General features: G+C 45.8%; 1 protein-coding gene across 2 annotated transcripts in view; it reads left to right on the top strand.

Annotated features, from left to right (window-relative positions):
• Positions 1 to 4,254: 4,254 nt before the first annotated feature.
• The window catches only part of KPNB1 (karyopherin subunit beta 1), a gene marked incomplete at its 3' end in the record, with an annotated part of 32,496 nt that continues 13,949 nt past the window's right edge, over positions 4,255 to 22,801 (top strand). Inside the window, exons 1-11 of one of the 2 annotated variants that reach the window (XM_080979297.1) lie at positions 4,255 to 4,876; positions 6,440 to 6,498; positions 12,303 to 12,485; positions 12,851 to 13,051; positions 13,980 to 14,132; positions 15,717 to 15,776; positions 18,612 to 18,701; positions 18,816 to 18,926; positions 20,059 to 20,160; positions 21,256 to 21,480; positions 22,321 to 22,512. In XM_080979297.1, the coding sequence (XP_080835423.1) occupies positions 4,837 to 4,876; positions 6,440 to 6,498; positions 12,303 to 12,485; positions 12,851 to 13,051; positions 13,980 to 14,132; positions 15,717 to 15,776; positions 18,612 to 18,701; positions 18,816 to 18,926; positions 20,059 to 20,160; positions 21,256 to 21,480; positions 22,321 to 22,512 (1,416 nt within the window). In that variant the 5' untranslated portion in view covers positions 4,255 to 4,836. The remainder of the gene's footprint in view (positions 4,877 to 6,439; positions 6,499 to 12,302; positions 12,486 to 12,850; positions 13,052 to 13,979; positions 14,133 to 15,716; positions 15,777 to 18,611; positions 18,702 to 18,815; positions 18,927 to 20,058; positions 20,161 to 21,255; positions 21,481 to 22,320; positions 22,513 to 22,801) is intronic. The other variant, XM_080979298.1, reaches the window with a different exon arrangement.

Below are 22,801 nucleotides of genomic sequence, written 5' to 3'. Positions count from 1 at the left end.
TTATCGGACCAATTCATCAAATCCGAAGTAAGGAAGGGCTGATGAGTAAAAACCATGCGAGGTGGGTCTCCTGCCCTGACTGGGGGTATGGGTAGTGCTCGCAGAGGGAAAGCGCCTTCTATTTCCCCGTTCTGCAGATTATCTCTGTTCCTAGTTCTGCTGGAGACGGGTCCCTCTCTTTCTCCGTTTAAAAGTTGCCCGTTAAGTAAGGGTCCGAGATCCAAGTCTACTTGGTTTTCCCCTAAGATGGGTGTGCTTAAGGATGGGTCGGGCAGTGAGGCATTCGGTATGTTTTGAGAAGGGGCAGCAGCGGGTGGGTTTATGACGCTTCCTGTCGGTCCCGCACCCCCTTCACCAGATCCTGTTCTGTTCCCCGTCCCGGGTTCTGGCAGTCGGGGAGCCCGTGGTTCGGGGTAATAGAAGGGAACGAGAGTCCTATCCAATTGTTCTTCTTGGGCTCTAATCTCGTCATATGGAGGGGGTCTGGTTGGTTTTAAAACAGCCATCTGACGGACAACTTGGGACTGCTGCCGGTGAAATAGTTCGCGGGCTTCAACGAAAATATTTAGGTAGTATAGTTGTCGGGGCTTCTCGTCGGCTAAATGGGACTTAAGTGCTTGCATTCTTATGAGGTTAAAGGAACCATGAGGCGGCCATTGGGAAGGTGGTTCCAGGTGGTGGGTAAGAGCGACCCACGAGATGTTACAGAGGTCCCTCAGTTTGGATTTTGAGAGTCCCCTTCTCCCTCTCAACTCCTTCCAATTGAGGAGGACAAATTGCAGAGGGGTATCGGAGTCCTCTTCAGAGCGGCAAGGCTTCCTCGAAGCCTTGTCGCCAGGAGGAGTCCAGTCAGAGTATTGGGAAGCGTGGGCTCCCATTACTCTATTCTACAAGAACGGGGTTTTGCGGACGATGTGCACTACAGACAAGAAGACGGACAGACGAGGGGAAAACACAAAGACAAGGGGAGAAGATAAAAAAATAGTGTTCTTTCAGTAATTTAGGTACCTCAATTTATTCCTACTGAACTTAATCCTGCCTGCTATCGAACCATAACTAACCTATCATCAATAATTCTCAAACATCAACCTTGAACTCACGGGTCTCTCTCTCTACCCGATGCACAAACAAAATCCTCAAATTCTACTGCAGTACTGCCTCTACAACTGGTCCTAGTGTGGGGCCCCAATCCGTGAGCCACCCCTTCTACCCTCCACGACAGCCTCCTGCCTAGCCTTTGAGACTAAGTTCGGAACCCCTACTGGACGCTTGCGCAATGCAGTGCCAGATCAAGGTCCGAGAAATTGAGAGTTTGGAAAGGAAACAAACGACCTTGCGTTCTCACGTACCCGGGTCATCCCTAACAAAGGTCGCCGGGCAGGAGGGGCGGCTTCGTTTGCATAATTAGACGAGAAAGAGAGAGAGAGAGAGATGTTTGGACGGACGCCTCTGGACGACTCCGATAGAGGAACGTCAGAGAAAAAGACAATAAAGGGCCACGCTTCCCCGGACTCAATTCCAAGACGGGAAACGGGGGAGAAAAGGACAGATAGGTTAAGGCGTACCCGGACGACTCCGAGGGGTGACGCCGGAAAACAGCAAAAGTACCACAATTTCCCCGGACACACTCCGCGTAAGAAATTGAGGGGAGAGACAGAGAAAGGTGTTGACGTTCCTAGACGACTCCGAGGGGTAACGTCAGACAGTAAAGCTCCGCGATTTCCCTGGCCACTTTCCGAAAGGGGAGAATCGGGGTAGAAAAGGACAGAATTTTTTGAACGTACCCGGACGACTCCGAGGGGTAACGTCAGAAATGAAAGAAGGAAAGTCTGGCTGTCGTGGGGACACTGCTTCTCCAACCCCCCCTCCCAATGTGTTTTACTTCAAACCATACTCACGTTCGAAGATGTCCCCCGCAGATCCCGGGATCCTTTTCTTTTAGCCGGCTTTACCTCGCCTTTGCTCTCCCTGGTCGGGCTTCCGGTGACGGTTGATTACCGCCCGCAAAGAAGAGGCAAGGAGAGGAAGGAGGATTCCTGGGCTAAGGTTGCCCAGCGGCGCCCGATCCCCTCTATCTCCCCCCTCACCTTCGCAGGAGAACCAAGTGTCCCAGAGCACGGTCGCCAATACTGTTACCGGAAAATCCGAGGGCTCCCTTGGACAAATGAAGACACCGACCAGGGCAATACAGAGCAAAACAGCAGCCAGTAGGCTTGGTCTTTATTAAAGAAAGACTGTCGCGACAGGGCTCCCACCGTCCACGAGGTGAAGCAAGATGGAAGCCCGGAACAATGGGAGACCCCAACTTTTATTAACCACTAATCCCCTTGACTACACCCCCAGAATTACATCATATATACATCATGATTTTATTAAAGAACAGGAGGAGTCGAGGAGGAGCTACCCAGGTAATCCGAGTATCCTGACACCCGGCAGGGACCACCTCTCCCCCTCCCCATATGAGTCATTTCCATAAACAAAGGAATGAGCGAAGTCTTCCTGCCCCCTGAGGGGAATCCGGTCAGGGTCCTTTGTCGGAGTCTGTATTGAATACACTACCGTATGCAGTTTATTGTGTTCCTGATAGCATTTCGTCTGAGCCCTTCCCGATGGTTATCAAGGTTGCCCCGCCATCCGGAGAAGGGCCGTTGTGTACGTGACTGCGCGGTTCAAGGCTTATGGCCGATCAATCCCAGCTCACCCCCCTTTGATAGTCCTTGTAGTATGCAGTGAAATAAAAGTGGTCCGGTGAAAATCCATGGTACGGCTGATTTTTGGTGAATTTGTAAGGAATATAGTCACTGAAGTTCAAAGTACTTTCCTCTTTCGGAAACAACTTGCAACATTTTGATTAGATCAGTCATGGTCCATTGAACTCGGAAACAATGAATTGGGAGCTGTCAAAAGGTGAGGGAACAGACGCTCGCAGCCTGCAGTACCAGCGTGGCCGCCACAAGGGGCGCTGTTCGATAATGCTGATTGGTTGAGGCGGCCGCTGTTTAGCCTAGAGTTCGGTCGTCCGGTCTACTCTCAATAAAGATAGAGCGGCGCGGAGCGCTAAATAGAGTGTTGTCAATGCAGCGCTTCCTTATTTACGGAAGGCTTTTAAGAGATGGCCCTCTAAAGAGACATCTCTAGGGTCAGGGAGGGGAGATGCGTGTGTGTGTGTGAATGTGGTGCTTGTGCGATACAAGTGTTAATGGAAGGGGGGGGGTGGTTTCCGGCGACAGCTCAAGCAACAGTCTACAACTTTCCCTTCTTTCCCCCCACTGGGGGAAGCGCAACAATGGGACCTAGCGCTGGGGGAGGGGGGCGTCATGATCGCTCAGGAGCAACTAGGCAATCTCTTCTTTAACTCCTGCGATCGACCGGGAGAACCCTGTCGATCTACCTGCCGTTTGTGGTCGACCGGTTGGACATTGCTGGACTACTGTAATACACTCTACATGGGGCTGCCTTTGAAAAATGTTCAGAACCTTCAGCTGCCCCAGAATGCTGTGATTCAGTGTAAGGCAGTTCATGTTCCTATATATGCACTACTACTTTCATGCAGCTCATTTCAACTGGGCTTGCGGCAAATGAACCTTCACATGAAACCATCTGTTAGGATGTGCACACATTATGTTTTGATCAGTCAGTTTTTACCTATAAGTTGCGCTATGGATTATAACATGCTAAAGACCTAGAGCTAAAATGAATGCAGTATCAAAAGTTGTTTTTCCAGATCTTGTACATACATCCCATGAGAAATGTCAAACAAATGTTATAAACTTATAATTAGATGACGTATCTGACAATCATGGCACATAGCATGGGGCAGAGTAACATAAGCAAGGGAAGAGGTTAGAAAACATAGCAATACATTTATCAAATATATTAGCATACTCAGGCAAACATAAAGCATGTGGAACATCAGCAGCCTGCACTTATTTATGTTTACTCAGAAGGAAATTTCACCTCTCTTAATAGGTCTCACCCCCCACCCCCAAGTAAGTGTGCACAGGATCACAGCCTACATCTTTCCCACAAATCTTTATTAAGGGAATTTCCCCTTTTTTAAAGCAAACTACTGCGCTCCATTAGACCTAACACTGTCATGACGTACGAGCCATAACTGGCCAATCTGCGCTTGAGGAAGAGCAAGGCGGGCGTCGGCCGGTTGAAAACGAGGGGAGGGGAGAGCTTGCTCTTGTTCCTGCGTCTTGGCTGTTGCGTGAGCACGTTGGTTACGCACGAACATTACGTGCCTGAAGGCGGGCTGGGGCCTGGGAGAGGCCTGACCAGTCCAAGTCAGTCAGTCAGTCGAGTCAAGTCAGTGAATAAGGGAGCGAAACAGCTTCCCCTCAGGGAGGCTGCGTGTGAGAGGAGCGTGAGGGCTTTTTTTTTTTTTTTTTGCACGCACGCCCCCACCCACGCACGCCCTCGAGCTCTTTTGTTTTCCTCCTCCGGGTGAATTACTTCGCTTCACCTCGCCGCGCGCGCGCTTTTTTTCGGTTTTTTTTTTTTTAAACTCCCCTCTTCCTGTCCGTCCCCCGCCTCCTCCCCCTCGTCCTCTTCCGCCGCCACAAGGAGTTGTGTGTGGGGAGGGGGGGAGGGGAAGTAGTAGAGGAGAGGAGAGTCGTTTCCGCCGGGGGTGGGGCCACCCCGCCGCAGCTGAGGGAGAGAAGTAAAGAGCGCGAAGGGAGAGAGCGGCCGGCCGAGTGAGCGGGGACAGCGGCAGCAACAGCAGGCGGCGGCGGCGGCGGCGATCACCGACTCCGGTGCTCCCTTTCCCTCTCCCTCCCCCCCTCCGCCTCTCCTCCCCACCAGGCTCTCTCGCCTCACGCCGCCGCCAACATGGAGCTCATTACGATCTTGGAGAAGACGGTCTCGCCAGGTAAAAACGGGGAGAAGGAGGGCTGGGCGGAGGCAGGGGAGGCGGCATCCCGACAGGCCCCTCTCTCCATGGGGATGGGCGGGAGGCCAGGGGAGGAAAAACCAACTGCCTCCCCCCCCCATATAGAATGATATGTGGGGGGTGGGTGATATTTAAAGGTGGGTGGTCGAGGGGGAGAAAGGGGTGTCAAAGGAATGCATGGTCTCGGAAGGGAAAGGGAAGGCCACGGGGGGAGGGGGAAGCCGAGGATGCCGGGCGGTTGGAAAAGTGTGGGCAGCGAAGAGGTACGTTTTTTGGGGGGGGTCAATGTTGGGGGAAGGACGAGGAAAGAGAATGGGTGGGTGGGGGGAGGTCAGTTAGTTGGATGGGTATTTCCGCCAGCCCTACTGAAGCGGTGGGCCGAGAGTCGGTGGGTGCCCAGGCAGAAAGCTTCATATCCGCCCCTATGTTGGTTAGGGGGGGTCCGTTGGGTGGTCTGAGTGGGTGAGGGGAGGGCGGGGGGATACGAGCGAACGGCCTCTGCGTCAAGGGGGCAGCGATGTGGGGCGGGGGGTCCTGTGCGAGGCGAGCATGGAGGCGCCTCTCGTGGCACGAGGGAGGGAGAAGGGAAGGGTGGGGTGGAAGCTGCCTCTGCGAAAGGCGCCTCGGCATATGGCTGTGGGGCAAGCCGCCTTTTCTGCTCCTCGTGTGCGAAGGGCGACATCTCTCTCCCCCCCCCCCATATGTTCGCTTAGAGGGGGAGAGAGGGAATAAGTCTTGTGTGAATTGCGGGGTGGGTCGTGGGAGCGGGTCCCAGGCGGGGTCAGTAGAGGTCTGGGTGTGAGATCAGGATCTCTCGCAGCCTTTGACACTCGGACTGAGATGTAGCGCCGGGGGAACTTGCACACTTACATAAGAAAGCGGTCCATGTGCAGGCCGGCATTGGCCGAGGGTGGTCTTGTCTCTAGCCTGGGGTGCAGGCCCAAAGCGGAGAGGTGGGGTGGCAGCAAGAAGCGCCCCCGTGCTCAGAGCTGGCAGACTGGGGAAGTAGTCGCGGCCCAGCACATGTTGGGGGAAGTTGAATGCATCTCTCCTCTCCCCCACTCCCAAAATACGCTTCGATTTGGAGGGATGCGATCTCGGGTCTCCAGAAGCGGGACTCTCGGGTGATGCACACCGGACCCACTCGCTGTGTCGGGGAGGCGATCTCCCCGCTATCCCGCCTTTGGGGAGAGAATGTATCATTTCTTTCTCTCTCTCCGCCCCCCCCCGGCCCGCCGTGAATGGAACCGAGAAAGTGAATTTCCCAGTCATCTTGGGGTGCTTCTTGCTGATAGAAACGAAGTTTGACTAGGAGGAGAAAGAGCTCCCGAGGCCCTCAGTATCGGGAGGGGTCTGTTGCTGGACGCCTGGTAGGAATGTGAGCATGTGGGCGCTTCTAGATTGGTGTGGGGTGTCAGCGCCTTGTTCAAGCAGTAGAAAGAGGGGCGAGCAGATGGGGAAGTTACTGCTGAGCCGCAATTGGGGGCCGCCACTGACACCCCCTCGTATATGTCCCCCTCCCGTCCTCCTAATCCCCTGCAGATTGCACCGAGCTTGAGGCAGCTCAGAAGTTCCTGGAACAGGCGGCCATCGAGAACCTGGTAAGAGAAAAACCGGGCTTGGGCTGCCCTTGGGTGGGGTTTGGAAAAGCGAAATCCCTTTCCTGTGTGTGTTTTATTATCATTTAAAAAAAAAAAAAAAAAAGCTATAGCAGGCCGAACCGCCATAGAGGGGCGCAGCCTAACTGAAGGGTTTTTTTCTCTTTTTTTCCCCTTTTTCTCTCTCGCTCTCTCTTTTTGGGGGGAGGGAGGGGGAAATGCAGGAGGCAGCCAATGGCGAGACTCCCGGGAGTCGCGCCACCCAATCGTGAGGGCGCGCCGGGCCCGCGGGAGGGAAAAGGAAGGGGAGGGCGATTTGGCTCTGCCGCGCTGCATGCATGGAGGGAAAGGCGGGGGGAGGAGGATGGATAGATGAGGCCTGCGGGGGCCGGCCATGTGGGGAAGCCGGCATGAGTAGCTAGCTAGATGCCGCCGGAGGAGGAGGAGGAGGCCGCCGCTGCATGAAACGGGCCAGTCCGCCTAAGTGCTCGTAGGCGGGCCTACCTTAGGTTTCGTTTTTCCCTACTGGCTCCCCTCCCTAATTTTAGGGCTTGCCATGCTGGGCCTCCGAATCTCCCTGCATTTTCCTTTCCGTTTCCATTCTTTTACAACTCCACCCCATAGCCCTATTCTTAAAACGTCTCCCTTGAATTTGCATGCTTTATAAATAATATTTTCCTCGTTTTCTTTGAGACTCTTTTTTGAAATCTGTTGTTGGTCTGTCTCTTAATGCCCTCAGCACATTTTTTCAGTTTCTAAAACTTTGTGAAATAGTACTGTAATTCATTTCTGTATGCATAAGCCTTGCTTAAGAAGGCAAGTAGGGATACATTGTAAAAGGGGACACAGCCAAGTGGGTGTCCTGAGTATGTCACCCACTAAACTAATGTAGAATGCAGCTTAGGTTATGTACTTGAACTGACAGCACATAAAGCAGTGAAGAAAAATTCAGTTCACTGTATATTCTAGAAAGTAGGAGAGGAGAAATGGGTAACTGAAGCCTTTTATTGGATCAATTTAAGATGAGTGTATTGAATTTAGCGGTTGATCTCCACGCTGAATGGAAAGGTGATTGACATTGCCTAGATTATTTGTTTTAATCAAGGGAAATGAGCCTGTGTTTCAGATGATGGACTACTTAGACATGCATACATATTTAGGAAAGATTGTTCAACATACATTGAAATCAGTAGTAGCATGTCCCAATTAGTTATTAGACAGGTATCACTGAGGTAGTGTTGCACGTTACATTCATTATTTGAGAGAACCTTTAAATGGCTCTTCATAACTAACACGCCCCTGCCTTTAAAATCTGTGGGAATACTCTTGAGGCTTTGGGTTGAATCCAGCAATCTTGGAGGCTTTCAGAGAAGTATCGTTTCTGAATTGCATATTATGTGTTGCATTGGCATTGTTGGGTGAGTGAGTAACTTACTAGGCTTCAGGTGACAAGCTGTATTCTAATTTCCATATAGGTGCTTACCTGAATCCTCCACCCCATCCACCCTGTTTCTATTTAATTTGCAGGGTCATGTTCTGTAGGTTGCTTTGCACTGAAATATTTGATGTTAACACATACTTGCTATTTTTAGAGGTCATGCTGTACTTTTTCTACACTGTAACAGTGAAATAGAAATAAAAGGAGTAAAGACAAGGGAACATTCGTATGTGTGTTACCTGAGCAGTGTCTTCCCGCCACCCAGTAGCGTTTCTGTGAATAGCCTGACTGTTGCTTCTCTTTAAAGTTAAGCAACAGAGGGACTTTGAGATGTTCTTGTATGGTTTCATACACCACCTGTGGATAGACAGACAATGTTCTTCTTGGGGTTAAAGCTCATGAGTTATAAAGAAGCAAGAATGTTAATGTGCAAGGTAATCTGCACCAAAATGTTCCTTTAGTGCTATGCTGATTTACTTCTTGTGCTGTGTAACGAATGCCCTTGGCCCTGAAGATCTTGCATGTTTTAAATTAATGTTAAAGGTAACATTAACTATGTAAGACCCATTGCCTAGCTATCTCCCTGCCTTGCCACAATGTTTTGGTTAAGGTGCAGCCCCCTTCCAATCAAAGCATCATATTTTAAAAATTTATCAGAGTTGCATTCCACCCTCATTCAAAAGTGTATACAAGGTATCCCATTCTATTCTCACAGTATATTTGAGATACCTGGGGTTGAGGGACAGTGGTTGGCCCAAGACCAACTGGTGAGCTTTATGACTCTGTAGATTTGAAACTGGGTTTCACAATTCAGTGTCTAGTGTACTATTTGCTGCACCATACTTGTTCTTACTGTGAGTCCTGCAAAGAGCTGAAAAATATTTGCAGGTCATATGTGCAAAGTGCACAGATTTTAAGTGACCTAGGTCTAGGTGATTAGGAGCCAGCTTTGCCACAAATAGAAATAAGTTAATAATTGAGTGCTATCACAACTTTTAGACATCAGTGACATTCCCCTAGTGTCTGTGAATTGAGCATAGACTTAAAACTTTGTGTGTTAGAGATGGGAAGGACAGTGCTTTCAGAACTTGTTTTGTCAAGGCAGTTTGTAGCTCTGGCCTTACTTGCACTCCCTGAGGTGAAGTCCTGTGTTGCAGTACTTTAGGATTGTTTTAAGTTTTCTTCCTGGACTGCCATTTACCAGTATAACGTTCGCTGCCCCTTGAATTCAGAGTTCCACACTCTGCATAAAATGCAGTGTGATTTTATTTTTTTAGGACAGAATGATAACTGGGTGGAGGAGGATCAGGAGATTGCTGCACAGCAGAGAGCAGGACTGAGTCAGGTTCTACAATACACGGTTAAATGCATCCTAACCTTAATTTACCCCTCTATAGATCAGCTTCATTGCAAAATTGCAACCATCCCTCTTCACCTAAGCTCTCTAAAGTTATCCTTTTCAGCCATATAAACACTTACCCAAGTTGCTTTCTATCTACTCACTTGTCAACTGCTCAGAGTTTTCTCTCATATTGTGTATGAGAGAGGTGAATCGCCATAAGCATTCCATAACCCTGCGTAGTTCAAATGGGAGGTGCATGTGTGACGTGTGGACCGCATGTCTAGACTTGCTTCCTGTACCACCCGAGTTCAGGCTAAGGAAGTTCATACTGGGTGGATTTAAGGGCAGGGTATAAGGCAGAGTTTGGCAATATTTTGTGGCCTGTGGGCATATTTGGAAACAGGAGAAATTATCATAGGCAACAAACACATGCCACAGCCGAAAACACACAACATAATCTATTGGCTACAACAGAATGCTGCTTTTGTGCCTAATTTCACTGGGGGGGGTGTTTACCCTGTGGGTGCCAGCGCATGTGTGCACACATGTGCAACTGCAGGAACCACATTAGTGACCCTTGATATGTGAGATCGTGTAAGAGCATCTTGAGCTGGTGTAGGATGAGGGAAATTGGTTGAAAGATAGAGAACGGATTGGGATTCTACAGGAAATCTGAGAAAAATTCCAACGTTCCTGTTTAGGGACCAGCCGTGGATAGAGTATGGGGGTGGAGAGCCTGAGATATGAATAATACCCATGGGGATTTGGATTTGTTTTTCCTTTAAACAGATACCCTCCAAGCTGCATAACAAGTCACTTTTTGAAAGTGAGGAAATTTCCAAAAGCAGTTAGTAATATGTCATGGGTTTGTATGTAATTTCCATACAAAGAAAGTAAAAAAATTATAATAGGCAGCCCCAATCCCTCAAGCACTCTGAAATACTGACAAGTCTGTGATTCCTAGACACCAGTACCAAGCTTTCAGGTGTCACTATACTAAGATTCCTGGATCTTTGTGACCTGGCTATGCTCCTCCATCAAACTGGCCTGAGGATGTGCCTTAAGTAAGCATTGCAGTTTGTGCCATTGGATGTTCAACCACCCACCCTGTGCTGTCCCACCGTCTGCACATCCAAACTGGGTAAATAAAACTTGACAAATATCCAAACTCTACAACCTACCCTTTACCATTTGCTGTTTTTCTTTTCATGATTTCTCTTCAGCCATCCATTACTAGTCTGCCAGTGCACTCCAGTGTCACTGAAAATAAAGGGGGATTTAAATCTGTCAAGTGCTTTTGAGCAAATTGCAGTTTAACACCCATCCTTGTTTGTTGCTAGAATTTTATAGAGCCATCCTAGTTGAATGTTGGCTAAATATTTCCCAGTTCGTTCATCATATTAACACATGAAGACCTTTGGGTGACAGTTTCCTTATTAGGAGATCATGTTCGAACATGCAGAACAACTCCTGTGTCCTTCGCCAAATTGACTGCTTTAAAAGCCACTGCTAGCTACTTCTAGTAATTAGTTTGAAGTCACATTTCTTTTACAGCAGGGCAGTCAGCACTGAGATGTCTGGAAAAGCCCCTGAGTCAAAAAGGACACAATTGATAGTAACTTTGTGTACTTGCATAGGGTGGAAATGCTACTGATACTCAGTGTAGCTGCACTGAAGATAGTTAGCATGACTAATATTAGTTTCAGTAGGTCTATCTTGAATAGGACTTGGTTGGATACCATGCATTCATTTGCCTACCGTAAAGATCATGTGCAAAACAACAGTTGATGGGTATGATGTACTTACCTTCTTCTTCTGTTGGTATTATTATTAATGCCTTAATTATACTGACTTGAGGGTATAAATTTTGACTCTGTATTATGAGCATTAAGAAGTAATTGTGGATTTGCTTAGTTGCTATCTACTATGCAGACCCAGGGGTGGGGAACTTCCTGCCTAGGTCTGTCAGGCCTCCCCATTTGGTCTGCAAGGCTGTTATGGCCAAGCCACACCCATTTGCTCTGAATTGGTGTGGGGCAGGTAAAGATGTAGCTGGACTGGAAGGTGGAGTGCAGGCACTGACCATCTACTGATTGGTGACACCTGCAATACCTGTGCACACAGCTTTGTAGGCTCATCGGAACTTGGAAAGCACAGTGCTTTTGCCTGCGTGGTTTAAATTCACATTGCACAGGCAAAAAGAGGTCACCTGACTGCATTGTGACTTCAGGTGATGGATAGCTCCAGTTCCCCATCCCTGATGTAAACGGCTTATGCCCGCCTTCTCCTGCAACCCTGTTACAATCCTGTTGTACAACTTTGTAGGAAATTCTGCATATTTGGGTTGAGTTTTAGTAGTCTAGTCCTAAAAGAATCTGCTTAGCAACTCAAGGAGAGAACTGGAATTGGGATGGTTCTGCCATATAGCAGAATGTAGCAACTTGTTTCAGGTAGTATCAAGAAGTGGGATAGACAGTAGTGTCTGAATGCTGCAACAAGCCCCCTTAAAATGTTGGCCCTACTAGGGTAGAGTGAAATGAGGATTGTTCCATTTTGGCTCAAGCAGAATATCTTGAGCTGCAATGGTCATACATACTATCTCAGCAATGGTGAAATCAGAAAATAAATTTCCATGCAATAGAGTATGACACTTGAGAGATGTATTCAAATACTGTATGAGCTTGAGCATGGAATCATTGACTGACTTTCAGCAGGTTGCTGTGTGTCAGTTCTTAATCTATAAGGTAGGAGTAACCAGAGGTTGCTTGCACTATTTGTTTCACAGTTATATAAATTACTACTAAGAAGGACTAAACATGTATGATATTACATATTGAGGTGTGTATGTACTTTCAGCTTGGGAAAGGTAAGATTCTTCCATTCTGGTTTTTTACCCTTAAATTCAACTGTAAATGCTGTCACATTCATGCAAAGGTTAGAGTTTAGGCGTAACTACTTCTTCACTCAAGGAAAGATGCAAGCTAGCTTCAGTTACTGAATTGTATTTACCTCTCTTTTTTTGGCCAGCCCACTTTCCTTGTGGAACTGTCCAGAGTGCTGGCAAACCCAGGGAACAGCCAGGTTGCCAGAGTTGCAGCTGGTTTGCAGATCAAGAACTCTCTGACATCTAAAGACCCTGATGTTAAGGCCCAGCACCAGCAGAGATGGCTTGCAATCGATGCCAATGCTCGTCGAGAAGTCAAGAATTATGTACGTAAAAAATACAGCATTTTAGCTTTTCTTCCCAGTTGTGTTTGTTCAACCACCCTGTTATTCTATAGTAAATACAGATCATGCATCTACATCTGTGTTTTGAGACCTTGCTTCTCAGTTTACTTTTCTCTTGTTTATTTCAAAGTCAAAGAATCTGTTCGGTCTCTGGCGTGTGAGATTGTTTTCTCAGCTTAAAGAGATTTCTTACGGTGACCTCTGGGATCCTATAATAAAATTGAAAGTCCCATGCCCAGAAGATCTGTGTGATCTAGTAATATAGCTGAAAGTCCCCTCTGTCCTTGTACCAACAGTATTCCAAGTGTGGCGGCCTCATCTCTTGTTCCTTTCCCATCTCCTTACAGGTTTTGCAGACCTTGGGTACAGAAACCTACAGGCCCAGCTCAGCATCACAGTGCGTTGCTGGCATCGCCTGTGCAGAGATCCCCATGAATCAGTGGCCTGAACTTATTCCGCAGCTGGTAGCCAATGTTACAAATCAGCACAGCACAGAACATATGAAAGAGTCGACATTGGAGGCCATCGGCTACATTTGTCAAGATATTGTAAGTGCCTACTGAGTCTGCTGTGCTAAAATCTGCTGCTTTTTCCCCCTGCACCTGCTCCTGCTCTGCTCTTTAGTGGCTTAATTTGAATCTGAACTGCCACTCGGTGGGCTCATCCCCCAAATCAGTTATGTTGTGTGTCTGCCACTTCGTCACACCAAGGTAAAAACTAATCTGTAGAACGTGGTATCTGTGTTCTACAATTTCATGAAGGAAAGCTCTTACAGAAAGTGTGTGTAGATGTGTGTGCCAACAGAGGGAAGACTGCTGTGGGAGTGGGGTTCTCATTTCTTTTATTCTGCTTCACTTCCATCTCCACCATGCCTACTGCTAGAGCCAGTGTGGTGTAGTGGTTAAGAGCGGTAGTCTCGTAATCTGGGGAACCAGGTTCGCGTCTCCGCTCTTCCACATGCAGCTGCTTGGTGACCTTGGGCCAGTCACACTTCTCTGAAGTCTCTCAGCCCCACTCACCTCACAGAGTGTTTGTTGTGGGGGAGGAAGGGAAAGGAGAATGTTAGCCGCTTTGAGACTCCTGAAGGGGAGTGAAAGGCGGGATATCAAATCCAAACTCTTCTCTTCTGTTGCACTGGTCCTCTTGCCACAAATTTCTTCTTGTTCCTTTTCCTCTGCTGCACCACTGTTCTTCAAGGAAAAAATGCTCTGTTCTGGGAACCTAAATGTTTGAGGACTTTCGCTTGTGTTCCCTACAAGATCAGGCATGCTGCTGACCCAGAGTAACTAGATACATTTGTTATGGAGAAAGAGGCATGCATTTATTCTGTACTTGCATAGAACATCTGTCCCTGTAGGTTAGAAGTCGTAAGTGAATTGAGTGCTTAGCTGTTCTGCGAGATACCTCCATGCTGGTTGTGATCTGGCAAAGAATCTCCTCTTGACATTTTTTGCTTATTTTGATTCCTGTTTTTAGGATCCAGAACAGCTTCAGGACAAGTCTAATGAGATATTGACAGCCATTATCCAGGGCATGAGGAAAGAAGAGCCAAGTAATAATGTGAAGCTAGCGGCTACCAATGCACTCCTTAACTCTTTGGAATTCACCAAAGCAAATTTTGACAAAGAGGTAAGTGGTCAGATGTTAGTGCGGTGGAGAGTGAGTGTGGCTGAAGAGGGAAACTAATGGGACATGAGAAATAAATCCATGGTCCGTGATGAGAAACCATGCACCACTCTGAGTTTTGATGCATTCCCATTTCTGCTGAGACTTGGATTTATGTGTTAGCAGCCTGTTATGAGAAGCATAATCCTATTGCAGTGGTGAAGAGTGAATACTAAATCGACTAAAATTGTAATTCTCAAATAATCCTGTGAATTTTAACTGATATGCTACCGGAGGCACTCTAGGAACTCTGTAAAAGAGTTTTGCAGCTTGTAAGCTAGCACCTCCTTCCATGCCCTTGAGTACATAGTACATAGGGAGCAAAGCAGTCTCTTGGGTATGCAGGGCCTGCAATTTGCTTCCTAAGCAGTCTGTGCTCTGAAGCCTAGTTTGTGTGTTCTTCTCCATCTTGGGGTGTGACACTGCCTGTGGGTGAATTCCTTTGTCTGAATTTGCTGCGTAACTATTTCTCAGGCATTGCCAGTGTATTTCAGGCAAGAGCTATGTTTTAGCATTTTTGGAAAAGTAGTGCAGACCAGCTTATCAGTCAGTACAGGCAATGTCATCCCTGCCCTGAGCCTTTGGAAACCATTAAAGCTGTCTCTGGAATGGTGATTGCAGGGGCCAGGTTTTAGGGTTTCCCCCCCTTCTTTTAATTGATTGAGGCATGGAAGGAAGCTCTCAGGTAGCCTAAATCCAGATCTGTAATCCTTGCCTCTTCAATGTAGAGGCTTTCGGAAAGAACGAGAGAACCTCTCCGAATGGGTGCAAATCATTTATTTCAGTTTTCTACACCCGAGGAACAATTGCTGAAGTAATCTTCCTTACCTTTTGGTATCTAACTTTACCAGAAAACGTAAAGATTAAGAATTAAACTACTTAATTAGCCGCTTAAAAAATAGAAATAACTGCAGTGTTCTGGGAAGACAATTGGGGTTTTTAAAATCTTGCGGAGTCAGTTGGTACTTAGTAGTCTAACCCTTTTCTATTTTGTGAAAATGAGAAGTCCTGTTTTTAACAAGTCTTAGTTTTAAAAAAACTTATTTCTAGCCTATTATATTAAAAAACTCAAATAATTACTGGGAAAAGAAACCAGAGTGACCAAATATCGGAGCCTACCTTTTCACGTGAAAAGCAGAGTGATGAAACCCTGATTTGCTTTATATCCTGCAGTTTTTTAATCTGGTCCTTGACTTAAATGAACACAAGTCAAAATATATTTGATCATGATACCCTCAGCTTTCTTTTTGTATAAGCATATTGCGTATAGGTGACAATGGTGGCTCACCTGTTTGTCAAAGCTGTCGGTAGGAAGAGGCAATAATTTATGCCCTAAGCATGCAAGAGTTTGAGCCTTTTCTGACCATTGTCCATGCTTCACTGGTGGGTTGCCCATATATTGAGAACCACAGCTGGCAAGAAAAACTGAAATTGTCAGTGTTGTAGTACACTGTTTTATTTTGGAAACAAAATACTTTATTGCCAGGAAGCTTTGAAACTTCCAGTCCTAATCATCTGTGTTTCTCTCTTCTCTCTCTCTATTTCCAGTCTGAAAGGCACTTTATTATGCAAGTAGTCTGTGAAGCAACACAGTGTCCGGATACAAGGGTAAGTTAAGTCCTAAACTGTTGTCAATAGTAACTGATAGTAGTTCTGGTCAGTGTTCAAAACTCCCACTGCTCTAGGTGCGTTTTGCGACAGGGAATTTCATTAGTGTGAGCAGTTTCTGAGCTATGGGCGCAGTACCACACCTAAGATTTCAGATTAAAACTGCAGAGTGGAAGGAAAGGAGGACCTTTTTCTGCCTCCCCACTTCCAGCTACTCTCTGAAGACTGGAGAAGAGACCCTCTTAAGAATATTAGGGGGGCGGGCAGGGGTAGGACTAGATCATGTGAAAAATGAACATAATATTTTAGCTGCCGTTCATTCATTTTCAACTTTGTATTCTTGTTATAAAAAAGCGTGCCTAGACACTCCGTTGTTGCGCCTATAACCTAGGTTTATATTTAAAACCTAGGTTATAACCTAGGTTTATATTTAAAACCATTTAGCTCCTAGCTTTCATATCTCAGTTTCTAGCACTGGTCCTGGTATTATGGAACTAGTCAGAGCATACTTTTTTCTCCAAAACGAGCATGAGAAATGTCTTTAAATAATCCTGTTTTTAATTGTCCTTTAATCAAGATAATCAATATATGTGGTGCTTTAGAGTTGTGTACACAAAACAAAAGGCATGTATCTGTCCCCAAGGAACTTGCAATCTAAATTGACAGTGGTGCAGACAACCGAAGAATGGGGAAAGGACATCTGGGTAGGCAAAGTATTAATGTGAGCAAATCCCATTGTGCACCCTTAAGATAGGTTGCAGTTGGAGATGCGGGTTAAAAGGCTTGGAGAGATTTGAGGAGGGGCTTGATGTGGTCTGAGCAATGGGAGAAACGAATGATATCAGCAGTGGCGTTTTGGGTAGAGGTGGGAGGGTTGATGCAGGCAGGTCAGAGAAAAGGAATGTAAAGGCAGGAGATGGCCAGAGCATGGACCACAGTTTTAGCCAAGGGGACTTCAAGAGGTGACATTTTTGCCATTCATCAGCAAGAAGCAATACGATTTAGCAACATAATTGAACAATTGGGGAGAGGAACACAAATGAGTTAAGTATAATGCTAGGGATGCAAAGCTTTGTTTCAGTTGCAAGCAAACATGATCTACACCTGCAGAGGTGATGCTTGCCAGTTGCTATCAAAGGTCTGTCTAGCCCATCATTCTGTTTCCAGCTGTGACAGCCAGATGCTGCTCAGAAGCTGGTAAGTAGGTGGAATAGCAGTGCTGCTATTTTGGCAGTGGCAGGTAATCCGGATCATGCTTCCATTTTCAGCTCTGGCAGCTAATAAGTCATTGGTTCATACCTCTTGTGAATTGCGGTGTTGGGTTTTGCAGTTGGATCTCTCCTGAGTATATGTGGCTGCCTCATTACCACGATTGGCTGTCTACTGGGAATGGGTCTGATTGTGAACCTTTGTCTATTCTCGTAACTTCAGTTATGGTGATTGTCCTAACAGACTGCGGATACGGAGGTCATGTGGCCCCATAATTATGCAGGCTGCAACCCTGCTGGTTCCAAGAGGCCACTGGAGGGGATGTGCTACATTGAGCACTAGCACAAGACTCCTTGCCTTTGGTGAAAGCTTTTTGGTGCTTTGTCTGCAGCATTATTATGAAATATAAGGTGAATGCATCTGATAATTCACCATAGGAACAAAATAAGCTATACTTGATCAAGTCATCTTTATATATATCTATAATATTTATTAAGTTTTCATTTTACAATATTTAAACACCTTCATTTTCACATTATTTTTGCTCATATGAGCTAGTCGACTTCTGCCCCTCCCGTCTCATGGTTACTTTAATTTTTATTTTGTCATTTTATTTTATTTTGTACTTCTTCCTGATTACGTTTCATCATTTCCAATTACAATTTTTTAAAGAATATGTAAAAAGGTATAATTTTCATCATTACAAGTCTTATTAAGTCAATCCTGCTAGCATTCTTAATTGTTTACTAGATCAAGTCATCTATCTTTAAGGCAGCTTCCAACAGGTCGCACACATAGGTTATCAAGTGGTTGTTACATGGTAGCATCCTTCCTGCCAAACGGTGAATTCTGCAGCTGGTTGGAAGTCTGGAGGAGGAAATTGGGAGTCATCAATTTCTCCTTGCCACTTGGCAGGATCACTAGCTTACCAAGAGATTCAATGCATCAAATCCTCAACGCGTTAAATTGTTGCTTGGCAAATGATTGTACTTATTTGTCCATAACCGAGTATGATTCACACGAGCATTTTGAAGTGATGCCCTGCGGCAGTGTTGTGACAAAGCAGTCTTGTGGGAAATCGTCCTGGGTTGTGACAAAGTAATCGTGTCTTGAAAAATGATAGAAAATGAGCATTTAAAGAGCTTGGCTGTGTAGGCATTCCATAAGAATGGGTGCTTTAGAGTAAGGCAGGTTGCCTTTCTTCCAAGCCTTTTCAGAATGCTGTGAGAAGAACCCTGGCAAAATGGCAAAGCTTGTGGCATTGCTGCTTTTAATTCACTGCAGTGATACTATGGTCGACTTCAATGGTTATTTTTCATAGCTAGGAAGGCTCACATTTTCATTACTATGACACTTATTAAAAATACCATAGGAAGGCTATTTCTCTGGTACAGTGTGCAAAATGCTTTACATTCCTCCTTTTGTTCCAGTCTCCCAGTAGTTTTTTTCCCCATTTAGAATTGGGAAGCAGACCATGAATTGCTGCTTGGTCAACCAATGCAGTATTAACTGCAGATTTTTTGGGGATCCATGTTCCACTGCTTTAACTGGTGCAACAATAAGCTTTTTTTGCTTCCACAAAGCATCCATGGAGGTAATGGGTCCTGTCTTTTTATTTGCCTTTAGGTGCGAGTAGCTGCCTTACAGAACTTGGTGAAGATTATGTCCCTCTATTATCAGTACATGGAGACGTATATGGGTCCTGCACTTTTTGCTGTGAGTATTCAAGCCTGGGAATCGAACGGAAGTGTAGGTACTTACTGTAGGTGTGTTGCTTTAGTAAAGCAGCAACAATGATCTCAAATGCCTTCTCTCTCTCCCTCTCCAAAGATCACAATTGAAGCTATGAAAAGTGACATTGATGAGGTAGCTCTACAAGGAATTGAGTTCTGGTCAAATGTCTGTGATGAAGAAATGGACCTCGCTATTGAGGCGTCAGAGGTGAGTGATTAGGGGGTGACAGTTCTAACTTTCTGTAGCAGCCTTCGGTCCATGATGAGACACCATGCACCACTCTGACTGAAGTGATGCAACGACCTATAACGCTGAGACCGAACTTTCCTAAGAGCAGGAGGTGCTATTAGCTTTGAAGGAGACAGGGCTTACCATATGTCCTGCTTAAGAGGATATTGCTGGACCCAAAAATAAAGATAACCATTTGTAGTGCAGTGTTATACCTTAAAGTACAAGCAATAAGTGATCTACAAGTGTCCAATTGACACGTGATGGCGCATTGCAGCAACCCGGAAGTGGCCGGAAAGGGGGGCAAGGGGGGCTTATGTTTGCCCCGCCAAAGTGCCCAAGAGTCAAGAATGTTACCCCTGCACAGATTGGTTGCTGCCTGCAAATACAAACAGAATAATACTTGCAGGGGGAAGGAGGTTTGGGGGAAGAGGGAAGGGATAGGCTTTGGTACTGCCTACTAGGAATATACTGCATGCAAATATTTCAAGGTGCAGATCCAGATGTCTGGATGCTTGGTATCTTTGTGTCACCTGCTAAAGACTGCTTTTTTGTATGCTGCAAGAGTAAATAAGTCCTCTGACCCCTGAGCATTTTGGAGATGGGGGCACCTATTCCTTCCAGTGTAGATCACACTTTTAGCCACCAAGAGGATACACAAAGTCCTATTACATTGCCCCACCATCAAGATCCGTAGCACTGGAATATAATTGAATGTAATGTGAGCATCTTGAGATTTTTAGTGATTTTCCTAGGATCACGTTAACACGGACAATGACTTCTGCCAGAATAGGCTCACTTATAGGGCATGACCAGATCATACATTTCCTTCCAAACTACAAGCAGCAGCCAAGATTTGGTTTTGACTTACCACTTGTTCAGCGAAAATGATAAGCCCATGTCCAGACAACATGGCAACCCAGACTCGGCTTGTTTGTGAGGGGGATGTGTAGCAGGTTTTCTTAGTTTTAAACAATGGTTTAATATGATATGTGAACTGGGCATAGGTGATCTTCAGAGAGCCCAGGTGGTATTTAAAGTTTCAATTAAGCAAGCCAATTTCAAATGGATGATTGAAGCTAATGGAAATGTGTGTGCGTTTTGTTTTTAGGCAGCAGAGCAAGGAAAGCCACCGGAGCATACCAGCAAATTCTATGCCAAGGGTGCACTTCAGTACCTTGTCCCAATTCTCACGCAGACACTGACCAAACAGGTAAGTGATGGGTATGCCTGCGTCACTGTGCACTGTTAGTGTGGTTAAGGGCCTGTGGCAGCAGTTCTTGTAAGTTTGAAGGAACAGCGTTGGAATATATCCTGCTCCCCTGAAAATAATAGTGTGGTCTTAACAAAATAACGTTCCCCATTCTACAGAGGACTGCCTTTTCCTGTGACTTGCTATTGTACAAGGTCTCTGAAATAGCCATGGGAGTCTTTGGTCTGTGGTGAGATTGCATTCACTCTACTCATCAACAATGTCCCACCCCCTCTACTTGTTGCCATATAGAGGCTCAGAACTCTTGAGTGCTCTCCACTCCATCCAATAGGAGGCAGTCTCTTTGAATGAACACTCTGCTCAGGGCTGGACCAGGAGGTGTCTTGCGCTTCTCAAAAACTTATTATTTCTAGCAAACACATAAGTAATACTTCAGTTTTGTTGACCTGAAGCTGTCCCTTAGTATATGCTACTCTTTTATATTAAGCTGTTACATCTGAGTTTTTAATTAAAAACTACAAAATGGGAGATTCAGGAGGATTGTGTATAGGCAATGGGTCTTTTCGGTTCAAATTAAGCTTCTTCGTAGTATTAAAAATATAACTTGTACTGTATAGAGCAGTTACCACAAGAGTGCTCTGTTTATAAAGTAGCTGTCCAGTTTCTACTGGGAAAGTAGTCAACGTTGCTTCATGTGTGTGGTAACCAACATTTTTTTTGCTTTGTGAAAGTGACTCAGCTGTACCTTGGAAATCGAACAGAATCCGTTCCAGAAGTCTGTTCGACTTCCAAACATTCGGAAACCCAAGCATGGCTTCTGATTGGCTGCAGGAAGCTCCTGCAGCCAATCAGGAGCCGCAGAAGCCCCGTTGGACATTTGGGTTTCAAAGAACGTTTGCAAACCAGAACACTCACTTTAGGGTTTGCAGTGTTCAGGAGCCAAAATGTCCAAATACCAAGATGTTCGGGAGCCAAGGTACGACTGTAGTTTGCTTTGGCCTGGATTCTCAGTTCTACCTACTAGTTTCAAAAATGTCATGCCTTGCTTACGTAGTCCAACAGAGATTGATTTGGGTGTTGTCCCTTTCACCTTAGGATGAGAATGACGATGATGATGACTGGAACCCCTGCAAAGCTGCCGGGGTCTGCCTCATGCTCCTGGCCACTTGTTGTGAAGATGACATTGTTCCTCATGTTCTGCCCTTCATCAAAGAACACATAAAAAACCCAGACTGGCGATATAGAGATGCTGCAGTCATGGCGTTTGGATGCATTTTGGAAGGACCAGAGCCCAACCAGCTCAAACCCCTTGTTATTCAGGTAAGATGTTGCAGTAGTGCGGGGGGGGGGGGGCTTGAACTTTGGAGCCACGAGGGCATACATAGTATTGGCATTGGCTTGTCCATTTGTCCAGTTGCTTAGATTTGACTAGAAAACATCTCACTGCACTCTGTGAAGTAGGATATACATAGGGGCCATATGTGGTCCTTGGTCACCAGTAAAAATGTGATGTGTTTTTTTTAAAAAAACATTTTATTACAATGAAACAATAATCTTACAAATGCATTCTGAAATAACCCATAAAAGACCAAATCATAGCAATATAAACCAAACACATTTGTTACAGGTGGCATAATAAAAAAAGAATCAGCATAACAATTCAATAGACCTTGGCTCTTGTATATGAGATGTCAACAAACAAGACATCAACAAACAGCAAGACAATTTGCTTCAGATTCCCTTTAATTACCAGATGTGCCTTCTTTCTACAAAATTCAAAGGCCCTGAGGAACATGAATAAGCTACACATTGTGTGCATTTCTGTGTAGATCATGAGTCATGTCTGACAGTAGGAAATACTGTATGGACTTTCCTTATTTTTGGTAGAAAAGGTGGTAATGTTTGTTGCCCTGAGACTGTAGGAATGAGGGAATAGTACACTGGTGTGTCACCGGCCAGAGGGACAAGAGCCACAGGGAAGTTTTATATCCCTCCCCAAAAAGAATACCATGGCAAGATGAGCTATTGGCCAGAGAAGAACAGCTTCTTCCCTTACCCCCGCAAGATCAGAAAGAATGTCCCTTCGCCAACTATCTAAAAGGCATTATATAAATATAAAATAAAGAGTATTGACTTCTTAATTATCCATTTCTCTTCCAGGCTATGCCTACCCTAATAGAATTAATGAAGGACCCCAGTGTAGTAGTAAGAGATACAACTGCATGGACTGTGGGTCGGATCTGCGAGCTGCTCCCGGAAGCAGCCATAAACGATATTTACCTCGCTCCACTGTTGCAGTGTCTAATTGAAGGCTTGGGTGCAGAGCCTAGAGTGGCCTCCAATGTATGCTGGGTAAGACAGAATCCTTTTTCTGTGGTGAGGCTTCATCAGAAGAAAACGACTAGTATTTGGGAAACAGCAGCTGTGCGGAGTCAAAGTGGTGGGGTTACGTTGCTTTTATTGGTGCAATATTGGGAAGTGACTTTGTGTTTACGTTTTGTACAATGCACACCTGGTTCAGCCAGTGGGGCAGGAAACCACTTGGGACTTGTGCTGATTCTAAGTTGTGGTGACTACTGTTTTAATTTGATTTTATATAATGGGGATAAGGGAAGCAAAGGAGAGGTGCATGGAGTCAGAT

Source organism: Podarcis pityusensis (genome assembly GCF_964106645.2).
Source record: "Podarcis pityusensis genome assembly, chromosome: 13".
NCBI lineage: Eukaryota > Metazoa > Chordata > Lepidosauria > Squamata > Lacertidae > Podarcis > Podarcis pityusensis.
The sequence above is the reverse complement of the archived record's forward strand: the minus strand, read 5'-3'. Positions and strand labels throughout refer to the sequence as shown.